The sequence below is a fragment of the Asterias rubens genome, chromosome 9, assembly GCF_902459465.1.
Source record: "Asterias rubens chromosome 9, eAstRub1.3, whole genome shotgun sequence".
Taxonomy (NCBI): Eukaryota; Metazoa; Echinodermata; class Asteroidea; order Forcipulatida; family Asteriidae; genus Asterias; species Asterias rubens.
The window spans coordinates 10,911,365-10,939,289 of NC_047070.1; the positions used below are offsets into that span (position 1 = coordinate 10,911,365).

Consider the following 27,925-nt stretch of genomic DNA (forward strand, 5'->3'; position numbering starts at 1 on the left):
TTGTGATAGTGAGAACGTTTGCTTGGCCGGCGTTGGGGTTCAAAACTCACGGGATTTTCCCGGGAGTTTATATCCTGGGATGGCTTTGTAGTGTGAAAAGGGCTTCAGACGAACAAAATGAACCGGAAAATACATCAACAGCTATATAAATAGGTCAGGGCCGCAAAGGTAAAATAACCTATCATTATACTCGCAGTATGCATTGTAACAAAAGCCATGCGCGACTGGACGCGATTATACAAAACACACAAAGACTACGAAAGTACATGACCGACGGGCAGAGAGCATGACGTAATGCTACCGTATTTGGTCATTCGGAAAACTGAACACAGCGGAAAGTTGAAACCGCCACACCGGGTTGCGTAGCCCGATTTGGGTTTTCCCTTTTAAGCATCCGTGATTCCAAGAACTTGAGAAGAGGGTTTCGTTTTTGAAATCGTCAGTGCGATTTCCGTTTACTGTTGTGCCGGGTGGTATAAGAAGGAAATTATTTGCAGTTGTGACTATATACCTTCAAGATGACGTGGTTGACATCGACGTTAGCTTTCCTCATGGGTGAGCATCACAAAATAATTGTTACACTATAAACAAATAATTGTTGTAATTTAAAATTTGCCTGAGTCAGCAAATATCAAACCAATGCCATTTGGTTTGAAGTAATGGCAGAACAAATTCTGTATCATGTCACAAATTTTTCGATTGTTATGAATTAAAACTTATAGTAGGCCTATCTATTTTGCCTAGTAGTAGATATCTTGTTTTAAAAATAAGTGAAAAGTGGTGCTAGAATACGGAAAGTTTTCCAAATGGCAAACCTTTCCCTGCTATTGTTTTTTCCATATAGTTGCAGAATTAGAAAGAGTTCTTTATAATTATCTCATCTTCAAAAGTGGCGTTTAAATTGAGGATTAGTTATTGTTAAGGGGGGAGTTGGGAAGCACTTCAATTAATTGAAAACTACCCAATTCAATCAGGGCGGGAAGAGGGACTAGCAGAGGAGGGACTGCTGGGAAGTGGGTGCTACTGTGTGGGTAGTTGGACTGGCAGATGGCTTCTTCGTCAGCACAGGGCTTAATGTTGTATGGTTAAAGGCAGTGGACACTATTGGTATTGTCATAGACTAGTCTTTACAGTTGGTGTATCTCATTATAAGCATACAATAAAAAACCTGTGAAAATTTGAGCTCAATCGGTCATCGAACTTGCGAGATAATAATGAAAGAAAAAACACCCTTGTCACACGAAGTTGCGTGCGTTATTAGATGGTTGATTTCGAGACCTCAAGTTCTAAATCTGAGATCTCAAAACCAAATTCATGGAAAATTACTTCTTTCTCGTAAACTATGGCACTTCAGAGGGAGCCGTTTCTCAAAATGTTTTATACCATCAACCTCTCCCCATTACTCGTCACCAAGAAAGGTTTTATGATAATAATTATTTTGAGTAATTACCAATAGTGTCCACTGCCTTTAAAGAACCTTTGAAATAATGTTTATTATTTTAGTAATGTTGTACTATACAGGGCGTCTCAAAAAAAAACTATACACTTTTGAAACGGCTGCCAAACAAAAAGTATATGATTCTGGGGGAATAGGTTTATGTGAATGGATAGCTTATGGACTCAACTTTCATGTTCCCATCTTCTTGTGGTGAAGCCCGCTCCTAAGCTTTCCTTACAGTTGTCTCCATATTCATTGTTAACCCCCCTCGTTTTTCTGTTTGCTTGCTGACCCACCCCCCCCCCCCCCCTCTATCTCTCTCTCTCTCTCTCCGTACATATTTTTACATTTGTTCATTATGTGTTGCGGTGGTATTTAGCCTTCGAGAAAGACTCTGTTATAGGGTTGAAACACAAGGCCATTAACCTTTTATTTGCAAAATACAAAGAATAATAAATCAATTAACGGTAGTAACTTGTATAAGTGACATAAGTTGAATTGTCTTTGGGTAGATTATTATTCAAAAGGGAAATTGACATTTTAAGCAACATTATGTGTAAAAAATGTTTGAAGTTAAATAGATCTATACAAAAAAACACAAGAAAAGCAAAATTCAAATTCAGACTATTAATGCATTCAATTTGTTTTCTTGCACACATTATTTCGTTTTCAGTCACTCTAGTTCATTTAATATGCATTCAGAAATTTGACCATTCTAATCAATATTGTTTCTGTACATACTATTTACACATGGTGAAATTGAATGATTGGCAAGAAATTCGAAATACCTCTTTCTTAAAAACTACGTTACTTCGGAGGGAGCCGTTCCTCGCAATGTTTTATACTATCAACATCTCTCCATTGCTCGTAAATTGTTTTGCTAACAATCGTGTCCGGTGTCCGTGTTATATTTCATAGTTGCCGTGAAGCTTTAGGACTTGTGGGCCAATTTTTAACAGCGCCATCCACCTTGGCTGATTGCTGCAAATCTGAAAGAATATCCCATGGAGGAAGCTCTATCGATATCCTCAGTTGTGCCTCATTTTGTTTGTCAGTCACAAGGAAATTATTTTGATATTTTTGTTCTAAGGCCGGTGGTGGCAGTGCACTGGAAGGGTGTCAAATGACATATAGGGTGCGTTCGTTTAGCTTCCCTGGATCAACCCTAGTCTTGGTGCAAGACGTTTCTCGTTTCCTTTTCACGCACACCGCGGCCAATTGCGGTGAGTGGACTGTAAGTCAGGTGAGTCGGTGCGCGCGCTGTCGGTGAATTGGCCGCGGTGTGCGTGAAAAGGGAACGAGAAACGTCTTGCACCAAGACTAGATCAACCCCGGTGTGTGGCGGATTTGTTTTCCAGGACGAACGTGGGTAATTATCTGCACACGCAGACTTCCTGGACAGTATATATACAGTTACTCATAGTTAAGCAGGTATGCAGTTTTGCACATAAAACAGGCAACAACAGGACGCGATTATAAAAAATACACAAAACTACAAAAGAGTAGCTCTCTACAGAAGCCCATCAGAGCACATGACAAAAAAAAAGGCAATAAACTGCTTCAAGCTGGTGGTTAAGTCACGTCACCGGAGTGTGGGTTCGAATCCCGGTCCTGACACGTGTCATCGAGAAAGATACTTTCTTATAATTGCTTCCCAGGGAGCTCAGAAAGCCGTAAAGGGGTGTTATTGGCCAAAATTACCAGGGCACTAACATTGATACAATATTGTGAAATGCGCTATACAGTATAACATTTTTGTTAAAGGCAGTGGACACTATTGGTAATTACTCAAAATAATTATTAGCAAAAAACCTTTCTTGGTGACGAGTCATATGGGGAGAGGCTGATGGTATAAAATATTGTGAGGAACGGCTCCCTCTGAAGTGCCATAGCTTTCGAGAAGACGGTAATTTTCCACGAAATTGATTTCGAGACCTACCTCAGATTTAGAACTTGAGGTCTCGAAATCAACCATCTAAACGCACACAACTTCGTGTGACAAGGGTGTTTTTTTATTTCATTATTATCTCGCAAGTTCGATGACCGATTGAGCTCAAATTTTCTCAGGTTTGTTATTTTATGCATATGTTGAGATACACCAACTTTGAAGGCTAGTCTTTGACAATTACCAAAAGTGTTCACTGCCTTTAACTTCTTGAATTAAAGGAGATCACGCTAGAGAAGCTTACAACCGCTTTCTGAAGCATCATTGAGAAACATCTCACTTCAAAGTAATGTGGTTATGTACTAATAAATAAAAAAATTATGCCCCAAAAGTTGAATATGAATAGCGTTACTGCTTCTCGGATCCTGTATTCGGGATTTGTTTACCTGTCTGCGTGGAATATCTTTGCTCCGATCCCATCAAATCCCATGTTTGCGTCTCAATAAAGCTCAGTCTCTCCATTGGTTGTGTTTAAATAACTTTGTTAAAGCAATCGCACAACATCGGTAAACAGTATTGTCCAAAGGCCCACACTTCGTGTATCACAACTTATACATAAAATAACAAACCTGTGAAAATTTAGGCTCAATCGGTCATTGGGGTCGGGAGAAACTAACGGGAAAACGTTTAAAATAAATCCGTTATTCTCGATATCGAGAATTGATAGTTGTTTTAATGTTTTCTCAAAAGGTAAAGCATTTCATGGAATAGCATTTCAAGGGAAGTCTTTGACCGTTAACTTCTGTTAACCCTGTACATATGTGTAAATCTGTGAACTTTGAATTGTTGTTCTGTTCAGAAAGTGTCAGATGGCTTAAATAAGGGAATTAATGTGTGGTGAAGAGGTTTTCAACTAGTGGTTTTAACCCAACGAGGCCTGGTTCTTGATAATTTTACTGAGACTAAGTCGAGGTCAATTATCAAGAACCAGGCCTCAGCATAAATAAATACTTTCGGTCAAAAAACATCAACACTTTTGATCAAAAAGTAAAATAAATGCAAAAACTGTAATTGTTCAATGATTTCCTTCAACACAACACCCCTCCAGCTATGAAATGGTAAAGCCCTCCGCCGCCCTCGGGTAAACAACTCCTTATAAGGGAATGCTGTGCGCGTCGCGCGTATCGCGTGATGTGGCACAACTGTTTCAGCCGTTGCTCTCAACCAATAGGAATGAAGAAGCTGTCTTATAAGAGCAGGTGCAAGCTCGCGTATCACGCCCATGAATTAACACTTTTTACTGGTCATAAATAAAGGTTTATACACACCCACGTGACGCGCTCTCCACCAATAGGAATAGTGAAACTGTCTGAGGTATTTATGAATGATTTTTTCCTTCTTCTGAACACAGTTCTTCCATTGGTTGCTTCAATTAGACCATCGGATGTGAACCCATGTTATCGTTCATGCGATTTACCGTCAATACCAATGACGTGTCAGTTTAACTGGACTCTGGATTGGTTCTACACAATGGCAAAAGAACCGGTTGGTAGTATTTTATACATAGATAAACTTTTATACTTTAAACTTTTTCCCCGCTGCGTCATAAACACATTAGTGTTTTGTTTAAAAGAACATTACAGAATTAAAAGAAAACAACGCGTCTAATGATGATGATAGTATAGAAAACCTCCAATGAAATATTTCTGTCCGAAATGTCATATTTGATGAGAAGTAAATAAAACTTAGTTCCCGTTTGTAGGTTGGGTAATACTTCCATCCTCATGTGTTATGGGGTCGATTCCACAATGAGTTTGGACTAGTCCTGACTTAAGACTAGACCTATTAAAAACTTAAGCTTCTTCTAAGTTAGGACCTACTCGAGGTAAGACTTTAGTCTTAAAGGAACACGTTGCCTTGGATCGGTCGAGTTGGTCTTTGAAAAGCGTTTGTAACCGTTTGTTATACGATGAATTTATGATTAGAAAGATATTTTAAAAGTAGATTCTAATGATCCACACAAGTATCACTCGAAATTGTGTGGTTTTCCTTTTACCTCGTCGACAAATCGATCGGTCAATTATGGGAGTCAAATTCCTCCCACATACTCTATGCTCCCACCGACCGTGTTTAGTTCGCAAAGTGTTAGTTCGGAAAACCACGCAGTTTCGAGGCAAATGTGTGGGATCATTGTATTCTACTTTTAAAACATCTTTCTGTGCATTTTATAACAAACGGTTAAAACGCTTTTCAGAGACCAACTCGACCGATCGAAGGCAACGTATTCCTTAAATTCTTTGTGAAATCCAGCTCTGGTTGCCTGATAAATCCATACATTATTTGTTTCTAGTGTGGCAACTGTCCGAATACACCGATTGACTGCACTAGTAATCGTCAGTGTGTTACTGCTGATGGTGTGGGTCGTCCTGTCAGTCTCATGAACCGCGTATTTCCAGCTCCAAGTATACAGGTGAGTGCAATGTTTTGATTTATACATTGTTCTTCACGTAAGACTGGTCCGCTAGGGTAAAAACAGGTATTGATTTTACAGAACCAGTGATTTCATTGGATACTTTGTTTTATTTGATCATTGTACGGAAGCCCATTAGCGCCAGTAAAAAATAAATTTCAAATCCGTTATTACGGATTAGCAATCCGTTATTACGGATTAGCAATCCGTTATTACGGATTAGCAAGGCCGTTATTACGGATTAGCAATCCGTTTTTACGGATTAGCAATCCGTTATTTATTACGGATTAGTAATCCATTATAACGGATTAGTAATCCGTTATTACGGATTCATAATCCGTTATTACGGATTCGCAACTTTGACAGGAAACTGTCCGCCGTCTTTTTAGGAATCTTAGATCCCGACGGAGTTTAGTGTAAGGAAGATGCTTCTTCGTTTATATAGCTGTCATAAGAACAATCATTAGAAGACAGATGTAGTTCCATTAATTCTGGGTGACCCAATGACTTACCAAGTCCCCAGAGTGAAATAATTGAAAGCATAAAAATCAAACTAACATCACTTGGTTGGCAAAATTGACATTGATTATATCTGAGTAGTTTTAATGAAATACATCAAGTCGAGTCTCCACCGTGAAGCATTTTTTGTCATGATATATCTACATGTATCCATACCCTTCAAATTTCCGAAAACGCTCGTTATTTGCTTAACAGAAAAACTATGATTTCAAGTCCAATAAACCATGATTGAAACATAAACAGTTGTTTTATTACTTTTTGTTGTTGAACATTTAACATTTAACATGTAACGTTGCAGAAATCGGTCCCTAAAAACAGTACACATTGCCCTGGATTGGGCGAATGTTACGAAGTAAATTTAAAAAGTTGGCAAGATGTTTTTAAAGTAGAATGTAATGACCACACATAATGTCATTTGTGTGATTTTCTCTATACTATGTGAAGTAAAACTGTTCGTCATTTTGGTGGTGTCAAATCTTTGACTCCACAAAATGGCGGATGCCAGTCGATAGCTCTCTTCAATCAAACCACTGCACTCAAGGATGAGTAACCAGCACATAGCGCCCATGGGGGATCCTCGAGGGAATCCGCAATAACGGATTACTAATCCGTAATAACGGATTGGGTTACTAATCCGTAATAACGAATTACTAATCCGTAATAACGGATTACTAATAATAATAATATAATAATAACTAGACATTAGGCGTTTGTGAACAAACACAAAGCTGTTCCGTGTTCTTTTGCTTTGATTTTGTGTTAACATTACCAAGGAGTCTATAACTGAAAAAAAGTTTGAAAAATACTGTACAGTGTCTTGAGTTACGGTGCCACTTCATGGGGTCACGGTATTACCTAAGGCTAATCTCTAACGCCCAAGGAGTCTGTAACTGAAAAAAGTTAGAAAATCGGTTGTGTAGTTCTTGAGATATGGTGCCACTTCTGGTTGACCCGGAAGTAGAGATCAACTTGGAGTCATGGATTTTCAAAGTTTATTTTTAATGCCGGAATGTCGATATCCCAAAAGTAGGATGTCGTCTTGCTGTGATAATTTATCTCGGGAAGTCGACATCCTAAAATTAGGATGTCGTCTTCCTGTGATAATTTATCTCGGGAAGTCGACATCCCGAAAGTAGGATTTCTTTTGTTGAAAGGATTTTACTTGTATACGTTTTGTTAACTAGTATTACATTTCCAACAATATTTCTAATATTCATGGTCATAAACTACGTTAAACTAAAATAATGGACGAAACAAAATGTCCCACGTAAAACTCCATAAGGTTTGGAACATAATGGTCCCGCAAGTTCAAATACGCGCGAGACTTGCTTAGTCTACACAGAAGGTAATAAATAATTTATTACAAGCAATTGCAATCGTACAATAATAGAAAACAAAAACTAAAAATCAATGCAAAACACATGTAGGGGATGGAGGGGCCCATAAAAAGCAAACCTTAACGAGTACGGACCCCCCCCCCCCCCTTTTCTAACGAAGAAAGCAATGTAAGCAATTCTATTTAGTGGGTGTAATCTTATGTAGCGGCAAAACAATTCAAACTTACAGGAAGAACAAACACAAAAACAGTTAGCGTAAAATAAAACCGAACCATATATTTAAATGAAACAGATAAACAAAATACCCACGCTGAATAATGTGGCGATAACAAACTTTTATCCTTTTGATCACCATCAGCCCCATGTATAATAAACTTCAAGGGCTGACGATTGCACTTTTGGTATTGTCATTTTTAAACTCCGGTTCCATTGTGTGCTGTCTGTTACCCTCCACACATAGATTTTCATGTGAATAGTAGCTGTGTATGATTCATGGTTCACTGAATAATGTGGCAATAACAAACTTTTATCCTTTTGATCACCATCAGCCCCATGTACAATAAACTTCAAGGGCTGACGATTGCACTTTTGGTATTGTCATTGTTAAACTCCGGTTCCATTGTGTGCTGTCTGTTACCCTCCACACATAGATTTTCATGTGAATAGTAGCTGTGTATGATTCATGGTTCACTGAATAATGTGGCAATAACAAACTTTTATCCTTTTGAACTAAATGCTTGATTTATTATCAAGAGGTAAATGCTTGAGGCCAGTAAGAGTATTGTGCACGTACACCATGTAGTTTTTGTTGAAAACCGTTTGCTAACAGCCATTTATGTTACTCTTTGAAATAAAATCAGAAAATTTATAAGTTTGCTTGTTGCATAAAATTTAATTGAAGATGATGCCTGAATTGATTTTTACAATCAGAGTTGGACTCTTAACTGACGTGTTGGACTCCTTGAACACTCCAAGTGGTTCAATAGGTAGTGCAATTCCAATACTTATGCTGATGTTCTCATGATGTCAGCATCAACAGGAAGTTCCAACAACTTTGTCCCCTTGTACAATTAAATATGCAAATATGGGTCACGTGGTTAATTAATTACGATTTTAATTTTTTTTTTTTGGGTCGCTGGTTTGATGTTTGATCTAGTATAAGTTGATTTCACAGAACTCTTAACCACCAAACTCTGCGCTTATGATCACCATTTTTCGCTTACTGTGTTTTTAAACATCATCGTGTCATGCATGCACACAGGTTATGTTGGACTAACATTTGAGAAAAAGAAAAGGCAACACTATCGATATAAAGATAAGAATAAAACTTAAATATTACAAAAAGAAATATATTTTTAGTTTTGGGGGATAAACAAATATTGATTTCGGACGGAGATTCGAACTCGCAATTCTCAGGAGCGTAGTCGCGACAGATGACCATTAGGCTAGAAGGGCACGATGTAAAAATGGTGGGTTTTTACATGTGTGCATCAACAGAGGGGATTATGATCCGGCGAAATAATTCTCGTTTCATGATTTTGCGACCATTGTCACTAAATATGAACTGCTAAAAACGCCTATAACTATTAAGAAGGGTTGAAATGTAGTATTAGATGCCTTTAGGGGTTTTTGACGACGACGTCGATGTCGTCAAAAACCCCTATCTAATTACGTACGTTCGTTTTAACGAAAACCCATGCACAGAGTAATTGGTCCAGAACGCGGTTAGAAAAACAAGGACAAACTAGAAAGCACGGTAGCTGTATTTGAGCAAATACGGGTATCTCTGCCCGGCGGGGGGCGGAGCATTTATTCTGCATGGTTTATGTTGCACTTGGAGAAATGAAAATTGTGTGTGTTTTGGGGGTGATACAGAACAATCTGTAACATGAAGCTTATAACTCCGGCAGGCATGGGGGCCCTGAAGGGACATATCGCTAACAGGTGCGCATACAATTGCGATGTCACAAATTTATTTGCAAATGTTTGCGCATACGTATGCGGTGTCGTGAAATTATTCGCGAATAAGTACGATGTCGCGATCAGACTGGATGCTAAAAATCCACAGATATATATTAGAAATTTTATTTAAACGTATGCGACAAAGTATGCAATAAAATTTTCGACAACTCAAACATATTCGCATACGTTACTCGCGAATACGAAATCCGACCATACGCAAGCGCATACGTAAGCATGCGCACATATTCCCAAATATTTTCATGACATACATGTACGTATGCCGACAAGTTTACAGTTATGCGATGTGCTTTTGGGCCACCGTACCTTTTTGATTGCATACGTTTGCGATGTCACAAATTTATTCGCAAATGTTTGCGCATACGTATGCGGTGTCAAGAAATTATTCGCGAATAAGTATGATGTCGCGATCAGACTGGATGCTAAAAATCCACAGATATATATTAGAAATTTTAATTAAACATATGCGACAAAGTATAATAAAATTTTCGACAACTCAAACATATTCGCATACGTTACTCGCGAATATCTTAACGAAATCCCACCATACGCAAGCGCATACGTAAGCATGCGCACATATTCCCAAATATTTTCACGGCATACGTATGCCGACAAGTTTACAGTTATGCGATGTCCTTTTGGGTCACCGTACCTTTTTGATTAGGTAAAAGTCAGCTGCCTATTATTACATGGACAAGTGATAACACTATTAATATCAAGTGTCCAACTTTTACTAAGAAACACTTAAGTTTGGTACTGTTACCAACAGTATCATGCAGTTGTTTTACAACATATTTCATTGCAAAGACATTTGGCAAGGTAATGAATCTCACATAAATTCCAAAAACATTCAAAACCTTTTCTTAAGATGCACTGTGAAAAGAATAATTTGTAAAAGCTAATAAGCTAATTTAAAACAATTTTTCTATAAAAATGCTCCGTTATTGAATGACTATTGACTTATGGATTAACGGTGACGATTGCGAAGTTTCCTCACTCAAACTAAAGCTCATGTAACTAACAACCATACACGGTTAGCACACTTAACATCCGTTGGCTCTCAGGGTTTTCACCGAACCCGTATGCCGTGAATAAGCTCCAGACCACGGCAGAGTGTTTTTAACGTTCACGGTGCAGGTCACACTGCGACCGGAAAATCCCCCATTGCAATAACGTGGGGAAAAGCTTCGGTGGTGATCGTCTCGCAGCGCAGCGTAGAGGATTCACTCATCACGTAAATAAAACAACCTCGTTATATTTTTACGTTGCAATTCTGATCGGCTTACAAGCTTTAGGTACGAGGTTGGAATTTTTGGTTCCGTTTTTTACGAAACCGCGGCTTTAGCTTGGGATGTCACTTGGGCTTCGGCTTGGGCTTCGTCTGCCTGTTTGAAGCCCCGTTAGAAAAGCACATGTTTTCTAAATAACTGACGGAGCCTAAGCCCAAGCCCAATATGTGGCCACGGTTTTGCAAATGCAAGCTGAAGAAGAAGAAGAAGGAGAAGAAGAAGAAGAACTAGAAAGCACGGTAGCTGTATTTGAGCAAATACGGGTATCTCTGCCCGGCGGGGGTGGAGCATAATATTCTGCATGGTTTATGTTGCACTTGGAGAAATGAAAATTGTGTGTGTTTTGGGGGTGATACAGAACAATATTCGCATACGTTACTCGCGAATACGAAATCCGACCATACGCAAGCGCATACGTAAGCATGCGCACATATTCCCAAATATTTTCACGACATACATGTACGTATGCCGACAAGTTTACAGTTATGCGATGTGCTTTTGGGCCACCGTACCTTTTTGATTGCATACGTTTGCGATGTCACAAATTTATTCGCAAATGTTTGCGCATACGTATGCGGTGTCAAGAAATTATTCGCGAATAAGTATGATGTCGCGATCAGACTGGATGCTAAAAATCCACAGATATATATTAGAAATTTTACTTAAACATATGCGACAAAGTATAATAAAATTTTCGACAACTCAAACATATTCGCATACGTTACTCGCGAATATCTTAACGAAATCCCACCATACGCAAGCGCATACGTAAGCATGCGCACATATTCCCAAATATTTTCACGGCATACGTATGCCGACAAGTTTACAGTTACCGTACCTTTTTGATTAGGTAAAAGTCAGCTGCCTATTATTACATGGACAAGTGATAACACTATTAATATCAAGTGTCCAACTTTTACTAAGAAACACTTAAGTTTGGTACTGTTACCAACAGTATCATGCAGTTGTTTTACAACATATTTCATTGCAAAGACATTTGGCAAGGTAATGAATCTCACATAAATTCCAAAAACATTCAAAACCTTTTCTTAAGATGCACTGTGAAAAGAATAATCTGTAAAAGCTAATAAGCTAATTTAAAACAATTTTTCTATAAAAATGCTCCGTTATTGAATGACTATTGACTTACGGATTAACGGTGACGATTGCGAAGTTTCCTCACTCAAACTAAAGCTCATGTAACTAACAACCATACACGGTTAGCACGGTTAACATCCGTTGGCTCTCCGGGTTTTCACCGAACCCGTATGCCGTGAATAAGCTCCAGACCACGGCAGAGTGTTTTTAACGTTCACGGTGCAGGTCACACTGCGACCGGAAAATTCCCCATTGCAATAACGTGGGGAAAAGCTTCGGTGGTGATCGTCTCGCAGCGCAGCGTAGAGGATTCACTCATCACGTAAATAAAACAACCTCGTTATATTTTTACGTTGCAATTCTGATCGGCTTACAAGCTTTAGGTACGAGGTTGGAATTTTTGGTTCCGTTTTTTACGAAACCGCGGCTTTAGCTTGGGATGTCACTTGGGCTTCGGCTTGGGCTTCGTCTGCCTGTTTGAAGCCCCGTTAGAAAAGCACATGTTTTCTAAATAACTGACGGAGCCTAAGCCCAAGCCCAATATGTGGCCACGGTTTTGCAAATGCAAGCTGAAGAAGAAGGAGAAGAAGAAGAAGAAGAATATCCACCACAAGGACAATATCTCTGCCGTTGCACGGGCAGAGATAAGAAGAACTAGAAAGCACGGTAGCTGTATTTGAGCAAATACGGGTATCTCTGCCCGGCGGGGGGCGGAGCATTTATTCTGCATGGTTTATGTTGCACTTGGAGATATGAAAATTGTGTGTGTTTTGGGGGTGATACAGAACAATCTGTAACATGAAGCTTATAACTCCGGCAGGCATGGGGGCCCTGAAGGGACATATCGCTAACAGGTGCGCATACAATTGCGATGTCACAAATTTATTTGCAAATGTTTGCGCATACGTATGCGGTGTCGTGAAATTATTCGCGAATAAGTACGATGTCGCGATCAGACTGGATGCTAAAAATCCACAGATATATATTAGAAATTTTATTTAAACGTATGCGACAAAGTATGCAATAAAATTTTCGACAACTCAAACATATTCGCATACGTTACTCGCGAATACGAAATCCGACCATACGCAAGCGCATATGTAAGCATGCGCACATATTCCCAAATATTTTCATGACATACATGTACGTATGCCGACAAGTTTACAGTTATGCGATGTGCTTTTGGGCCACCGTACCTTTTTGATTGCATACGTTTGCGATGTCACAAATTTATTCGCAAATGTTTGCGCATACGTATGCGGTGTCAAGAAATTATTCGCGAATAAGTATGATGTCGCGATCAGACTGGATGCTAAAAATCCACAGATATATATTAGAAATTTTAATTAAACATATGCGACAAAGTATAATAAAATTTTCGACAACTCAAACATATTCGCATACGTTACTCGCGAATATCTTAACGAAATCCCACCATACGCAAGCGCATACGTAAGCATGCGCACATATTCCCAAATATTTTCACGGCATACGTATGCCGACAAGTTTACAGTTATGCGATGTCCTTTTGGGCCACCGTACCTTTTTGATTAGGTAAAAGTCAGCTGCCTATTATTACATGGACAAGTTATAACACTATTAATATCAAGTGTCCAACTTTTACTAAGAAACACTTAAGTTTGGTACTGTTACCAACAGTATCGTGCAGTTGTTTTACAACATATTTCATTGCAAAGACATTTGGCAAGGTAATGAATCTCACATAAATTCCAAAAACATTCAAAACCTTTTCTTAAGATGCACTGTGAAAAGAATAATTTGTAAAAGCTAATAAGCTAATTTAAAACAATTTTTCTATAAAAATGCTCCGTTATTGAATGACTATTGACTTATGGATTAACGGTGACGATTGCGAAGTTTCCTCACTCAAACTTAAGCTCATGTAACTAACAACCATACACGGTTAGCACGGTTAACATCCGTTGGCTCTCCGGGTTTTCACCGAACCCGTATGCCGTGAATAAGCTCCAGACCACGGCAGAGTGTTTTTAACGTTCACGGTGCAGGTCACACTGCGACCGGAAAATCCCCCATTGCAATAACGTGGGGAAAAGCTTCGGTGGTGATCGTCTCGCAGCGCAGCGTAGAGGATTCACTCATCACGTAAATAAAACAACCTCGTTATATTTTTACGTTGCAATTCTGATCGGCTTACAAGCTTTAGGTACGAGGTTGGAATTTTTGGTTCCGTTTTTTACGAAACCGCGGCTTTAGCTTGGGATGTCACTTGGGCTTCGGCTTGGGCTTCGTCTGCCTGTTTGAAGCCCCGTTAGAAAAGCACATGTTTTCTAAATAACTGACGGAGCCTAAGCCCAAGCCCAATATGTGGCCACGGTTTTGCAAATGCAAGCTGAAGAAGAAGGAGAAGGAGAAGAAGAAGAAGAAGAAGAAGAAGAAGAATATCCACCACAAGGACAATATCTCTGCCGTTGCACGGGCAGAGATAATATCCACCACAAGGACAATATCTCTGCCGTTGCACGGGCAGAGATAATTTAACGCACGTTCTAACGAAAATCCTAAATGTCCGTACTTTGTGCGTGTACAGAGTTATGTGTTCATAACGCGGGTAGGAAACAAAATACTATAGACTCCTCTCAAGAAGTTAACAACTCATATAGGTACATACTGTGTTGTATTACCAAATAGAATATTTCACAATAACATGAATGTGACTGCATCAAGTTTACAAATTAAAAATTCAAATGAAAATCACGTGGTTAATTAATTAAGAATTTTGACATTTGTGACATTTAGAATTAAGCTTATGTTCTAAGCTTCAATTTGATATTATGATTTAACTCTTTTGACCTTGTGGTTTGGGAGATTAGGAATAAACAAAAAACGTGTACAAATGCAATGGGGTTTTAGGCGGAAACAAAGAATAATAATAAAAACAATAAAAATCTAGACGAAAACAAAACCTGTTCCGACGGTAGTTCGGAACAGCTAATAAGACTTGTAATGCGCACATATCCACCCTGCTGGGTGTTCAAGGCGCAGTAAAACCAAAAACAAAACAAAAAACAAAACACAACACAAAGAAAAACAGACACAACATAATCAGTCATTTAAAACCTGTGAAATAAGATAAGTTTTGAGAAGAGACTTGAATTTTGCGGTACAAACACAAGATCGAATATTAAGTGGTAGAGAGTTCCAGATGCGTGGCGCGGCTGAAGAAAAGGACCTGTCACCCCATGAGTGTCGAGACTTGGGTTCAATGAGGAGAAGCATGGAACTTGATCGAAGATTCCTTGATGGAGTGTAAACATGAAGCAGTTCAGAAATATAGTGGGGAGCCTTGCCATTAAGAGCTTTGTGGACAATGAGCATCAGCTTGAAGATGATTCGTTGAGAGATAGGGAGCCAGTGAAGTTGTTTTAGAATGGGGGGATAGAACAGGATTTTCTAGACAGTGTCACAATGCGGGCAGCAGTATTTTGGAGCCGTTGAATTTGGGAATTCTGGTTGTTAGGAAGACTGTAGAGAAGAGCATTGCCGTTGTCAAGACGAGAAGTAACAAATGCGTGAATGACCTTTTCAGTGGCACTTTTGTCCAAGTACTTCCGAATCTTACCTATATGACTGATGTGATATGATGATAAACGAACAACATTGTTGATTTGTGGCTGAAGTGTCATCGATGAATCAAAAATAACCCCCAAGTTCCGAGCTTTCAGCGAGGGAGCTATCCGAGCATCACCGATGGAGATGTATGACACTGAAACCTTAGTTAACTGTTAACGTGACCCAAATAAAAGAAACTCGGTCTTATCATCATTTAACTTCAGGAAGTTTTGTTGTGTCCAACGTCGAATCTCTTGAATGCATTTCTCAAGTCGTGCAATAGATGCATTGGCGTTTTCTTGAGAAGATTTAAACGTGATGTATAGCTGAGAATCGTCTGCGTACACATGGTAATTCAGATTAAATTTGAGGATGATGTCACGAATCGGTAAAGTGTACAGCGTAAACCACTGCGGGCCGAGTACCGACCCCTGTGGCACAGAGTAGTTCAAAACAACAGGGTCGGATATCGCAGTGCCAATACATACATGCTGAGTTCTATTGTGGAGATACGATTTGCACCATGCTAGGGCTGTGTCCTCTATGCCAAGGTGATTCTGGAGCCGAGAGAGAAGGATGTTATGATCAACAGTGTCAAAAGCAGCACTCAAGTCTAGCAGGACTAGTACTGTAAGGTTACCATTGTCCATAGAAGAGAGAATATCGTTGCTCACACGGACTAGTGCAGCCTCGGTCCCATGGAAAGGCTTGTATGCTGACTGGAACACGTCGGACAGGTTGAAAGTATGAATGTGATCAGAAATACGTGATGACACTACTCGTTCGATGACTTTTCCAAGATATTTTAAGTTTGCAACCGGTCTGTAGTTTTTGAATATCTCCTTGTCCAGGTTTGGTTTCTTGATGAGCGGCCTGATGGAGGAAACTTTGAGGCTATCGGAGAAACAACCGGAACTGAGAGATTCGTTTACAAGCTTAGTGATGTAGGGTACAAATATATCAATGTTTTGCTTTATCATGGATGTTGATACTGGATCCAGCTCACAGGATTTTGAAGGAGATTTCATAATAACCCTTTGAATCTCAGCAACAGTGGCAGGCTCAAACACAGATAGTCTACACTCTGGTTGAAGATGTGGCAATGTCTGCGGCACGTTGTAAGGGACTGATGAAAATGATGAGCGGATGTCTAAAATCTTGGTGACAAAGAATTTCTGGAACTCATTTGCTAAGTCCTGGTTATTGTAGGTGGATGGAAGGACAGGGGTTTTGGGTTTGAGCAACAACTTACCAATTATCTTGAAGAGCTTCTTTTGATCTCCTGAGGATTCTTGTACTTGAGATAAATAATGGATGATCTTTGCCTGGTTGATCAAATTTCTAACTACTTAACATTGGTTGCGATATTCTTGTCGTATTGCCAATTTGCCATTTTTCCGCCACTTCCGCTCCAGTTGACGACAGATCTTTCTCGCTGTACGAATATCATCATTGAACCAGGAGACTTCAGTTCGGACCTTGACTGATCTCGTTTTCCAAGGTGCGTATTTATCCAAGATGTCACTGACTGTACTCTCATATTGGCTGACATAGGAATCCAAGCAGTCATGATCAACTTCTAGATTTGCTAAATGAGTGCCTATGTCGTGGAACACTTCGGGAGAATTCACATGTTTCCATTGTCGGCTCTTTTTAGTGACGGTTGGGACTTCGGGCTTGCACAGACTCAAGTTACACATGACTGCATAATGGTCAGATAATCCAGGTAGAATAACAAAGTTTGAGACAATTGGTGGGGAGATTTCACGAGTTATGACAAGGTCCAGGCAATGACCGAGACGATGAGTCGGCTCCTTGATATGCTGGGTAAGACCAAAAGCTCGAAGTAGATGCTTAAACTGGTTTGCATTGGTGTTGTGGACGTCATCAACATGAATGTCGCCGGTGTCGCCGGTGATGATGATTTCCGATGGACGAAGATTACTGATACGTAATAACGGATTGCGAATCCGTAATAACGGATTTGAATTTTATTTTTTGCTGGCACTAATGGGCCTTCGTAAAATACCAATTTAAACTGTAAACATATTTTTACCGGCCACCCACTGTCAAGTTTTTGAGGTGTTTTTTTATGATCCCATTGTCGTTCCAACTGAATAAAAGTGGGGAAAACTGAATTCGTAACACGTATATTCCGTCCAAAGTAATTGTTGAAATGATGTCTCATGTCTGGGTTGTTGAAGCGACTATACCACCTGGGGTTGATTTCACAAAGAGTTAAGACTAGTCTTATCTCGAGTTAAGACTAGTCTTATCTCGAGTTAGGACTACCCCTAGGTTTTTAATCTTAGGACTAGTTTATAATTCTTTGTGAGATCAACCCCCTGACCATACAAAGTTTTATTCAAGATTATTAAAGTTTCCTGGCCGTGACTGATGTCACTTTTGATATTCAGATATGCAGGGGTGATACGGTCATAGTCAACATAGTGAACCGAATGTCTAACAACGAAGGCACATCAATCCACTGGCACGGTTTGTTCATGAATGGTACCCAGTACATGGACGGCCTGCCAATGGTCACCCAGTGCCCCATCCCCTCACCAGGGCAATTCCAGTACAAGTTTACGCAATACGAGCCCGGCACGCATTGGTTCCACTCCCACAGCGGACTGCAGCGTGGAGATGGCTTGATGGGGTCGCTCATCATCCGTGAGAGCACTCGAAGCGACCCTCATGGTAGCTTGTACGATGTAGACCAGGCAGAGGATGTGATCTTCCTGAACGACTGGTACCATGAAACAATGGTCACGCTCTTTGAGGAGGAGACTTGGGCTGCAAGCTCCCCTAACGTAAGCTCCATCTTGATCAATGGTAAATACATAGTTGCACGTACCACCAGGGTTCAGTTTCATAGAGCTACTTAAGCAGACAATTTTGCTGACAGAGTTTGTTTTAAGCAAAATATTGCAGGATACCAGTCACAAATTGCACACAAGTGACTTTGTATTTTGTCCGTTAACCTGATTCTGAGCAGCAAATTGTTGTTGTTCTTAGCACTCTTGTATGCTTCAGGAGCCCTATGAAATTGGACCCAAGGTTTATCGGGGAGGGGGGGGGGGGGCAACTGTCATCTTTGCTTTCTCTGTTTTAAGTTCCATGCGACACAAGGTCTGTTTGCGCCAAGTTAAGCCCGGTTCATGCTTCCTACGAATTCGTGACAGGGCTGTTTTTCTCTGAGCACAAGTCAACCCTTGCGAATTATTCGTTGGCAAGTTTGTGACGTAAAAATTCGAATCAGGGTCCTTATTCATGAAGCCTTCTAAGGCCTTAGTAAGCACTAACGTGTTACTAGTTCGTTCTTAGCGAGTTGCGTCATATTCACGAAGCACTCGTAACTTCAATCGAGTGCGTAAGTCCTTACTAGTGCTACGTGGGGTGTTTTCGGCTTCGTAGCGTTTTCTTATACCCTTTTCAACATTCCTGGCCAACATTTTTGGGCGAATTGAGCTTTATGTTAATCACAACAACTTTTAATATGTTCTACAATCCTTGCAACATTTTCTCAAACTTTCGCAATTTTTTTGAGAATTTACTAACCTATTTTTTCTCACTTTTTAGTAAATTTTTCGTGATTTTGTTATTTTATTTTATCATTAAATAATTATTTATGTTTATTTATTTAGTTAATAGTAACAATAATAGTGGGCATTTATAATGCGCGGGTATCCATCTACATATGCTCATGGCACAGTGACACAATAAACGGGCAAAAGTTATGACAGAAGTCCTTGATGGAAGTTTTGAACAAAGCTATTGATGGAGAAAGTTTAACATGATCCGGCAAGTCGTTCCATAATGAAGGAGCAGCAGAAGTAATTGATCTTTCACCCCATGATGTTTTGGCCAGGGGTTTCCTTAAAAGATGTTTGTTATTAGATCGCATATAGACTGGCGGTTTGAAGTATGGGGTTAGATTCCTTCAATGCAACAAGGTCAACTAACTTCACCATCTCAGCAGGCGAGAAACTTCACCTTCCATTGATTCCCCTTTGCCTCCTCCTCGCGTTGAACGGTCTTCCTCCTTGCTTTAGTCTGGCTCTCCATGTTTGCAGGGTGACAAATATCTTCTAATAACTTTAGCCAGTCCATTCACTGTATAAATACTCGTTCTGGACAATGAGATCACGCTCCAGTGAATTACATAACAAATCCGCGGTAAGAATGCTTCGTGAATAACACGTAAAAGTCTTACTAAAGTCTTACTTAGAGCCACGTAAGTGACCGATTTACGAGGGCTTCATGAATAAGGCCCCTGATTCGCATTTGCAGAAAGTATGAACCCGGCTTAACGAAGCACCTTAAACATTTTTACTTAAAACTAGGTAGTGTTTAAGTGTCGACACAGTTTGCGCACATTCCCATTTGGTCGGCAATTTGCAATTTGACACTTCGAGTCAGTTGTTGGTGGTCGAGTAGGCCTATACCTTCATCTTCTCCTAAGTTTCCAGATATTGTTTTTATTTATAATACATCTTGCCTGTTCTGTATTCTGGTTGCCTAAAATTTAAACACGGCCACGTGGGGTGAACTATTTATACACACTGACTGTCAATGAGGTAAATAGTGCCCGTCTATTCCCCCTATGTAGGGACTTTGAGTGACCAGAAGATGGGCCTATTTCTTTACGCCCCTCTGGTATTCTGATAGGCTAACACACGGTCACGTGGGGTGAAATAGCATACTTTTATAGCATCGTGTTGGTTTACAAGGTGCTGTGGTGCAGACGCTGCCAATATGACTCTTATTTTGCATGATGTTTAACACTGACATTTTTGAAGACAGGGTAATAGTTTGTGCCTCTTTCTGTCTTCAGGCAAAGGTGTATTTGAAGGCGGTAGTTTTCCTCACCCCCCTGTGGAAGTCTTCAATGTCAGTCAAGGTTTAAGATATCGGTTCCGAGTTATCAGCGGAGCTGCCTCATTCTGCAATATGCAATTCTCGGTGGTGAACCATTCGCTGCTCATGATTGCTAGTGACGGCGCTGCGTTCGAACCTCTGGCAGTGGACTATTTCCGAATCAGCTCGGGTGAGAGATATGACTTCGTTCTGACGGCCAACCAGTCCATCGATAACTACGAGATACAAGTGGTTGGTTTAGATTGCACGAACGATGCAGGGGGGCCAACTAAGCAGGTGGCTTTACTGTACTACGTTGGAGCAGCTGAAGCTCTAGCCTCTGATGTTCCTTTACCAGATATTGTGCAGTCAGGCAACAAGAACGATAGGTGGAAGGCTTTTCCCGATAGGTCTCTGGCTGAAATTAACGCTTCGACGGGTTAGTAATACTCAAAACAAATATTAAGTCAAAAAGGGCAGGGAAATGTTCATCCCCGCGTCTTGAGTCACTTCGCACGAATAACAACTCAAACGCAAATTTACCTCCTATTTGTTTATAAAGAGTGCATATAGATATACTTATTATGAATCAAAAGGTAAAATCGTCTCTACACTAAATTTGTCATACAACGACGCAGAACCAAACTAGTTCCACTCAAAAGATCACAGTCATGATTCCCATGAGAAACGGCTCCCTCTGAAGTGGAGTAGTTTTCGAGATAGAAGTAATTTTCCACGAATTTTATTTCGAGACCTCAAGTTTAGAACTTGTGGTCTCGAAATCAACCATCTAAACGCACACAACTTCGTGTGACTAGGGTGTTTTCTTCTTTCATTATTATCTCGCAACTTTGATGACCGATTGAGCTCAAATTTTCACAGGTTAGTTATTTTTTGCATATGTTGAGATACACCAACTGTGAAGGCTAGTCTTTGACAATTACCAATAGTGTCCATTGCCTTTAAGTCTGTAGCCTAATTTTCTAATCCTGATCCCTATATACACAGGTCGGGGTTTTCAATACCGGCCTACAACCTTAAATGAGGAGTCTCCAGATCCGTACTATTTGAAGGTAGACTTCGGGAATCGCACCGATCCGACCACAAATACGTCACGATTGTATCCCCAGATCAATGATATATCATTCCACTTCCCGACTTCACCACTGCTGTCTCAGTACAAAGACACTCCGGCGAGTTCCTTCTGCAATCAAGCAAGCTTTGGTCAAGGTGAATGTAACGGGGAGAAACTGTGCAAATGTATCCATACGATTGAGCTCCAGCTGAACCAGGTATGGCTATAGGTAGATGAATGGTTGGTTGGAAAATAGATGCGAGTAATAATTTAAAGGAACACGTTGCCTTGGATAGGTCGAGTTGGTCTCTGAAAGAGTTTGAAACCGTTTGTTAAAGCATGCATGTTAATAGAAAGATATTTTAAAAGTAGAATACAATGATCCACACAAATTTGCCTCGAAATTGCGTGGTTTTCCTTTTACTTTGCGAACTAACACGGTCGGCCATTTATGGGAGTTAAAAACTTGACTCCCATAAAATGGCCGGTCGTGTTTGTCGACGAGGTAAAATGAAAACCACGCAATTTTGTGGTACTTGTGTGGATCATTATTTTCTAGTAAAATATCTTTCTAATCATATGCATTCTATAACAAACGGTTACATACGCTTTCCAAAGACCAACTCGACCGATCCAAGGCAACGTGTTCCTTTAATAACTGCATTTATATAACACCTCCAAAAGAAGGTCTCCAAGCGCTCATAAGAACCAAAGCCAACTATGTATCGATGAAATGAACAAAAATGTTTTGAGATGACTCTTGAAACTTGAGATAGTGGTAGTTTGTTTGATGTGTAGAGGGAGATTGTTCCAAAAATGGGGTGCAGCAAATTGAAAACTACGTTGACCATTATGTTTGGGTGGTATGCATTATGTTTGGGTGGGATGGGTAGGTATTACGCAAGAGAATGGTTTGGAAAGTGATGATTTGTTGGTTGGACGGACAGAATGTTTATATTTTGGATACAGATGACTAAAGTTGTTCGTTTGATGATTGGCTCCCTCCTACACCGTGATTGCCGGATTGGGCTTGGGAGAGCTATGGGGAGATACGTCTCTAGGCAAATTCTCGTATATAAAACAACAAATAATGCTTTTCATTTTGTTTCTCTCCTGTTTCCAGCGTATAGAAATCATCCTGTTCAACCCTAATATAGAAGGCTTTCCAGTGTTGCATCCTATGCATCTTCATGGCATGCAGTATAAGATTTTAGCAATGGACAGGATTGAGAACGCAAGCATTGAGAATATCCGCAAATTATACAGACAGGGTAAGTATATGCTTATTTTTTTTTTAAGTTACTTTAATTTATGATGCAAAAAAATACGTAAACTAAGAAACATAATGTCATAATACTGCAATGTTGCTTTTCACAAAAAAAATTCCCAGGTTTCGACACACAAAATGGCGGACAGGAGACGTGCGTGTATGTGAGCTGCGCGTTGTGAATGGTGCAAGGCTCGTGCGTATTTGAACTTCCGGGACTCTAGTGTGGTCTCTACCCATAGAGTTATATATAAGAACTAGAGGGCGCACTGGCCTATATACGCGCCCCTGCATGCGCGCAGGCGGCCATTTTCTAAGTTGACAAAACAGCATAGAGTTAGGCCGTGTCCGAAACGGCGACTTCGGCTAGAGCTACGGCTAGATCGCGCGCGTCTGCCTATTCTTCAACACTGGTAGACGCGCTGATCTAGACGTAGCTGTAGCCGAAGTCGTCGTTTCGGACACGGCCTAATATATAAGAACGTATATAGGCCAGTGCGCCCTCTAGTTCTTATATATAACTCTATGCAAAACAGCCATCTTACAGCGTGTGTTTGTGCGGCCATTTTGTAAGTTGAACAAACAGCATCGCGTGAGCGTTCAATAAAAAAAAACCTCAAACTTGTATTTCATATTCAACGCGCGTACAGAATGGCACAAACTGAATCCGTTAGGTTGTGTGCGTGTGTATAGACGATGTGACCTGTGACATCACATAATTATTTACAAAAGAGCCACAGAACCTTTGACTTTCTGCAGGCACGATTTGTACACAGCCTAACGGAAGAAATCATACAATCTTATATTTTCCTATCACCTTTTGATATGATGAAAGGGTCACATGCTAAAACTTGTCCAGCTTTTACTTTAATAATTCTTGGATTTATGTGGAAATTATGTCACAAAATGGCAACTTTCCCATAGGACCAGTAGTATCTTGCCTGCCAGAATACTCAAAGAATGTCACACTTATTGTAAACAAAGTTCACATGGTGTTATACGGTGTTGGTCCTGTACATAAATAACTTATTTTTGTTTCGTTAGGCAAAATTATACTGAACCCAAATGGCCCCTACAAAGACGTGGTGATCGTACCGAACGGTGGATACACAATCTTCCAGGTTAATGCATGGAACCCCGGATGGTGGATTTTCCACTGCCACATCGCATTTCATCTTGAGGTAAATTAGTTTTACAGGAAAGAGGTTGTGGACGGAGCATCATTTCAGCTTTAAAAGTAGGAATCTTGATGTGAATGATAGATGGATTGTTTTCGGTAAAGTTAAAATAATTCTTATTCAATTTTAAGCACCCAGACCTGTGAGCTAATTCAAGTAAGCTTGTGTCTAACAATCTCGACAAACAAAGCATTATGTTCATCATTAAAACATAGATTATTGGTCAAGATTAATATTTACCAAACCTTATTGTTTCCTAATGTCACGGCACCGTTTGGCACGAGAATAAATTAATGTTTATTAAGCTTGGTGTTAACCTATCGTCGGTGTAATTAGCGTGCAGTTATGTTATTTTTTACTTTAATTGAACACAATTCCTACACACATAATCTAAACGGGATAGATAATGGACAATCTAATGGTAGACTTTGAAAAACAATATTGTGAGATTGAACGAAGGTTCACTTGCTTACACTAGCCTACTTTATTTTCCCAGTAGGTTTCAATACGGAGTTTTGCTTTTGAAAGCTTTTGTGTTCGGGTGCCGATTTGCGGGTCAATGACTCAACCCAAACTGAAAGGGTATTTACCTACAGCTGTTTGGATTATTTAACTAGGGATCATGTCGATTTGGGAGATTTTTTTTTGACTGAATAATGATGAAGTAAAAACCAACTGTTATAGGATTTGAGGCTGTTGTAATTTTATAGGCTCAATGACCTGCGTTTTGAACTAAGCATCTTAGTAAAGTAAACACCCTGATATTATAGACGATAAAACAAAATTGATGAATCGCTGTTTTGTTTGTTGTTGTAATTTACAGGAGGGAATGGCATTATTGTTCCACGTCGGTGAACAGAGGGATCTGCCCCCCATACCGCCGGCTTTCCCTAAGTGTGGAGTGTGGCCTCCTAACACACCGGTGCTTACAGAAACTATGGAGGAAGAAGAATCCGAGCCCCCATTACCAGAGAACTGTCCATCTGTAGGGTTGTTTTCATCAGACCTAATACATCTTGTGTGGATAATCCCGATCACATTGGTGATAGGCTTGGTCATTGGGGTGGTTATCATGAAGTTTCTGTGTGTGAAGGGATCCAGGCCAGCTGGAAGCTCTTCAGCTGTCCCATCGGCAGATCCTACTTCTGATACACCTTTGTAGATTTGGGTAAGATGGGTTGATAGGTTCCTGTCTAATATTTGTTTGTTTGTTCGTTCGTTTGGTTTGGTTTGGTTTGGTTTGGTTTGGGTTGGTTTTGTTTTGTTTTGTTATATTGTTTGTTCTTGGCTAATTGTGGCTTCTAATGCCTATATATAGCGCGCATAATCCGTCGATCAGTGACGCTCATGCGCTTTAACTATTGCTCCATGCTTTAAAGACATTGGACACTATTGGTAAGTGTCAAAGACCAGTCTTCTCACTTGGTGTATCTCAACATAAGCATAAAATAACAGACCTGTGAAAGTTTGAGCTCGATTGTCACACGTCGTCGTGTGCTTTCAGATGCTTGATTTCAAAATAATTATAAATCTGAGGTCACGAAATAAAACTCGTGGAAAATTACTTCTTTCTCGACAACTACGTCACTTCAGAGGGAGCCGTTTCTCACAATGTTTTAAACTATCGATCTCTCCCTATTACTCATTACCAAGTGAGGTTTTATACTATCAATTTCTCCCAAGTACTTGTTGAGTAATTACCAATAGGGTTCACTGCCTTTAACATTCAGTGTTTTCCTGCAAGGTATGTGTGACTACTTTTGATTTATGAGACCTATACTCATTTTACACAGCACCATGCATGTAATGGTTTGCAAGATGCTTTGACGCAATACTGACAATCAAACCAGGAACACCAGCATGCCGATAAAAATAAGCGCACTGGGTTCTTTTACGTGTGTTGCACACAACACTAAATTACATTACGATAAGAAATATTTAATAACCAATGTAATCGGAACCCAGTACAATTTTAAAGATGCTACGTCCGATTTTTGGCCAATTTGACCCAACAATTTTGATTTTAAATTCAATAGGTATTTTGATGGGGGTCGAGAAAGTTACAAGCTTTCATTTGAGCCATTGCTCGAAAAAGTCCGTCAATTATTAGTAGCAGTAAAATAAAGTGCTCAAAATATATCACGTGACCAATTCTTTCGTGTTTAATAAGAAACGTTTTAAATTGTTGTCATGGTTCCTGACCATTAAAGGTAAAATTTAAACTTGTTTTCGTTAGAGCGGGTGATACTCTTTGAAATACCATTTTACTCAAACAAATCTATTTTTCAATGTTTGGGGCCAACAAATCTGACATAGCATCTTTAAGAGCACGTTTCTGAGTTGACTCCAGTTTCCTCGAGTTCTCTTAGACTTGATTTCTCCTCATTGTAAAGTGTCACGAATTTTTGCTTCGATTCTTTTTTTTTTAACAGGTCATGAGTTTTCCCGTCAAGCTATGCTGCACTCAGAGTTGGATTTCAACAAAACCTTTGTGTTTTGGCAGCCAGCTCATATAGATAGTATATGCAATCTTACCATGACTACGCGTCTTTTCGCCCGGCGAAACATGACGTATATACAGTGTTTTGTCAACAGAGGGCGGTTTGAGTGTAAACACCGGTCACATCGTCTACTCAGTATACTAGAGTAGTGCTTTATAAACTACGAGATTTCCCGGTAGCTAGAGGTGGTTTGAATACTGTACTTAAACGCGGTGTACACTATTGGTAATTACTCAAAATAATTATTAGCATAAAACCTTTCTTGGTGACGAGTAATGGGGAGAGGTTGATGGTATAAAACATTGTGAGAAACGGCTCCCTCTGAAGTGCCATAGTTTTCGAGAAAGAAGTAACTTTCCACGAATTTGATTTCGAGACCTCAGGTTTAGAACTTGAGGTCTCGGAAATCAACCATCTAAACGCACACAACTTCGTGTGACAAGGGTGTCTTCATCTTACATTATCATCTTGCAACTTTGATGACCGATTGAGCTCAAATTTTCACAGGTTAGTTATTTTATGCATATGCTGAGATACACCAACTGTGAAGGCTAGTCTTTGACAATTACCAATAGCGTCCTTCCACTGCCTTTTAGCAGCGGGTACCGCAAAGATTTAAATGTCCTTCTATTAATTAACATCCGACTAAATACAGTGTGAAGCCACGTTTTAAAATAATAACTTGACCACCCTGCCACCGAGTGTCGAACCGCTAATATAACTTTACTTGTTCTCAAAAATGTACTCTTGTTTACTACCGTGTTTGCTATGTGCTTTCTATTTTTGTTTAGTTAGTGACGTTGTCATAACGTCTTGCAAACTGCTTTTTTACTTAACATTTAAGATAATCTAGAGAGTTGGGGGACCGCCATAAATCTTGTGATAATTTTATTATCATAAGCTCGTATCAGGCTTAATTGCAATGAACGCTATTGGTCATTTCTCAAAATATTTTGTTAGCATAAAAACTTACTTTGAAACGAGCAATGAAGACTGGAGCTGTTGATAGTATAAAACATTGTGAGAAACGGCTCCCTCTAAAATGAAGTAGTTTTTGAGAAAGAAGTAAATTCTCACTAAAATGTATTCAATTGAATTCGAGACCTAAGCTCTGAGGTGTCGAATTCAAGCATCTTAAAGCACACCACATGTGCGACAATGGTAATTATTTTTCTTATTCCATTATTCTCTCGCAATTACGACGACCAATTGAGTTCGTTATACTGAACTCCAGGTTTGTTAGTGGGATTTGATGTTGGGATACACCAAGTGAGAAGACTGGTCTGTGCGGTACCTAAATGTAGCCCGAGTCCTAAATGTAGCCTGACCTAAATGTAGCTCAGGCAACATTTAGGGCTCGGGCTACATTTAGGTGCCGCACACTGGTCTTTGACAATAACCAAAGGTGTCCAACGCCTTCAAACTAACAGTTTCTTA

The 27,925-nt window shown here is 39.8% G+C and overlaps 1 protein-coding gene across 1 annotated transcript; it reads left to right on the forward strand.

The window, feature by feature from the left end:
* Positions 1-400: 400 nt before the first annotated feature.
* LOC117294935 (laccase-3-like) lies at positions 401-26,775 on the forward strand. The gene is made up of 10 exons (XM_033777489.1): positions 401-555; positions 4,735-4,868; positions 5,674-5,793; positions 18,025-18,442; positions 20,445-20,906; positions 21,476-21,759; positions 22,666-22,813; positions 23,854-23,990; positions 24,811-25,155; positions 26,420-26,775. The coding sequence occupies exons 1-9, from the start codon at positions 519-521 to the stop codon at positions 25,147-25,149; spliced, it is 2,079 nt and encodes a 692-aa protein (XP_033633380.1). The 5' UTR covers positions 401-518; the 3' UTR covers positions 25,150-25,155; positions 26,420-26,775.
* The last annotated feature ends 1,150 nt before the right edge of the window (positions 26,776-27,925 follow it).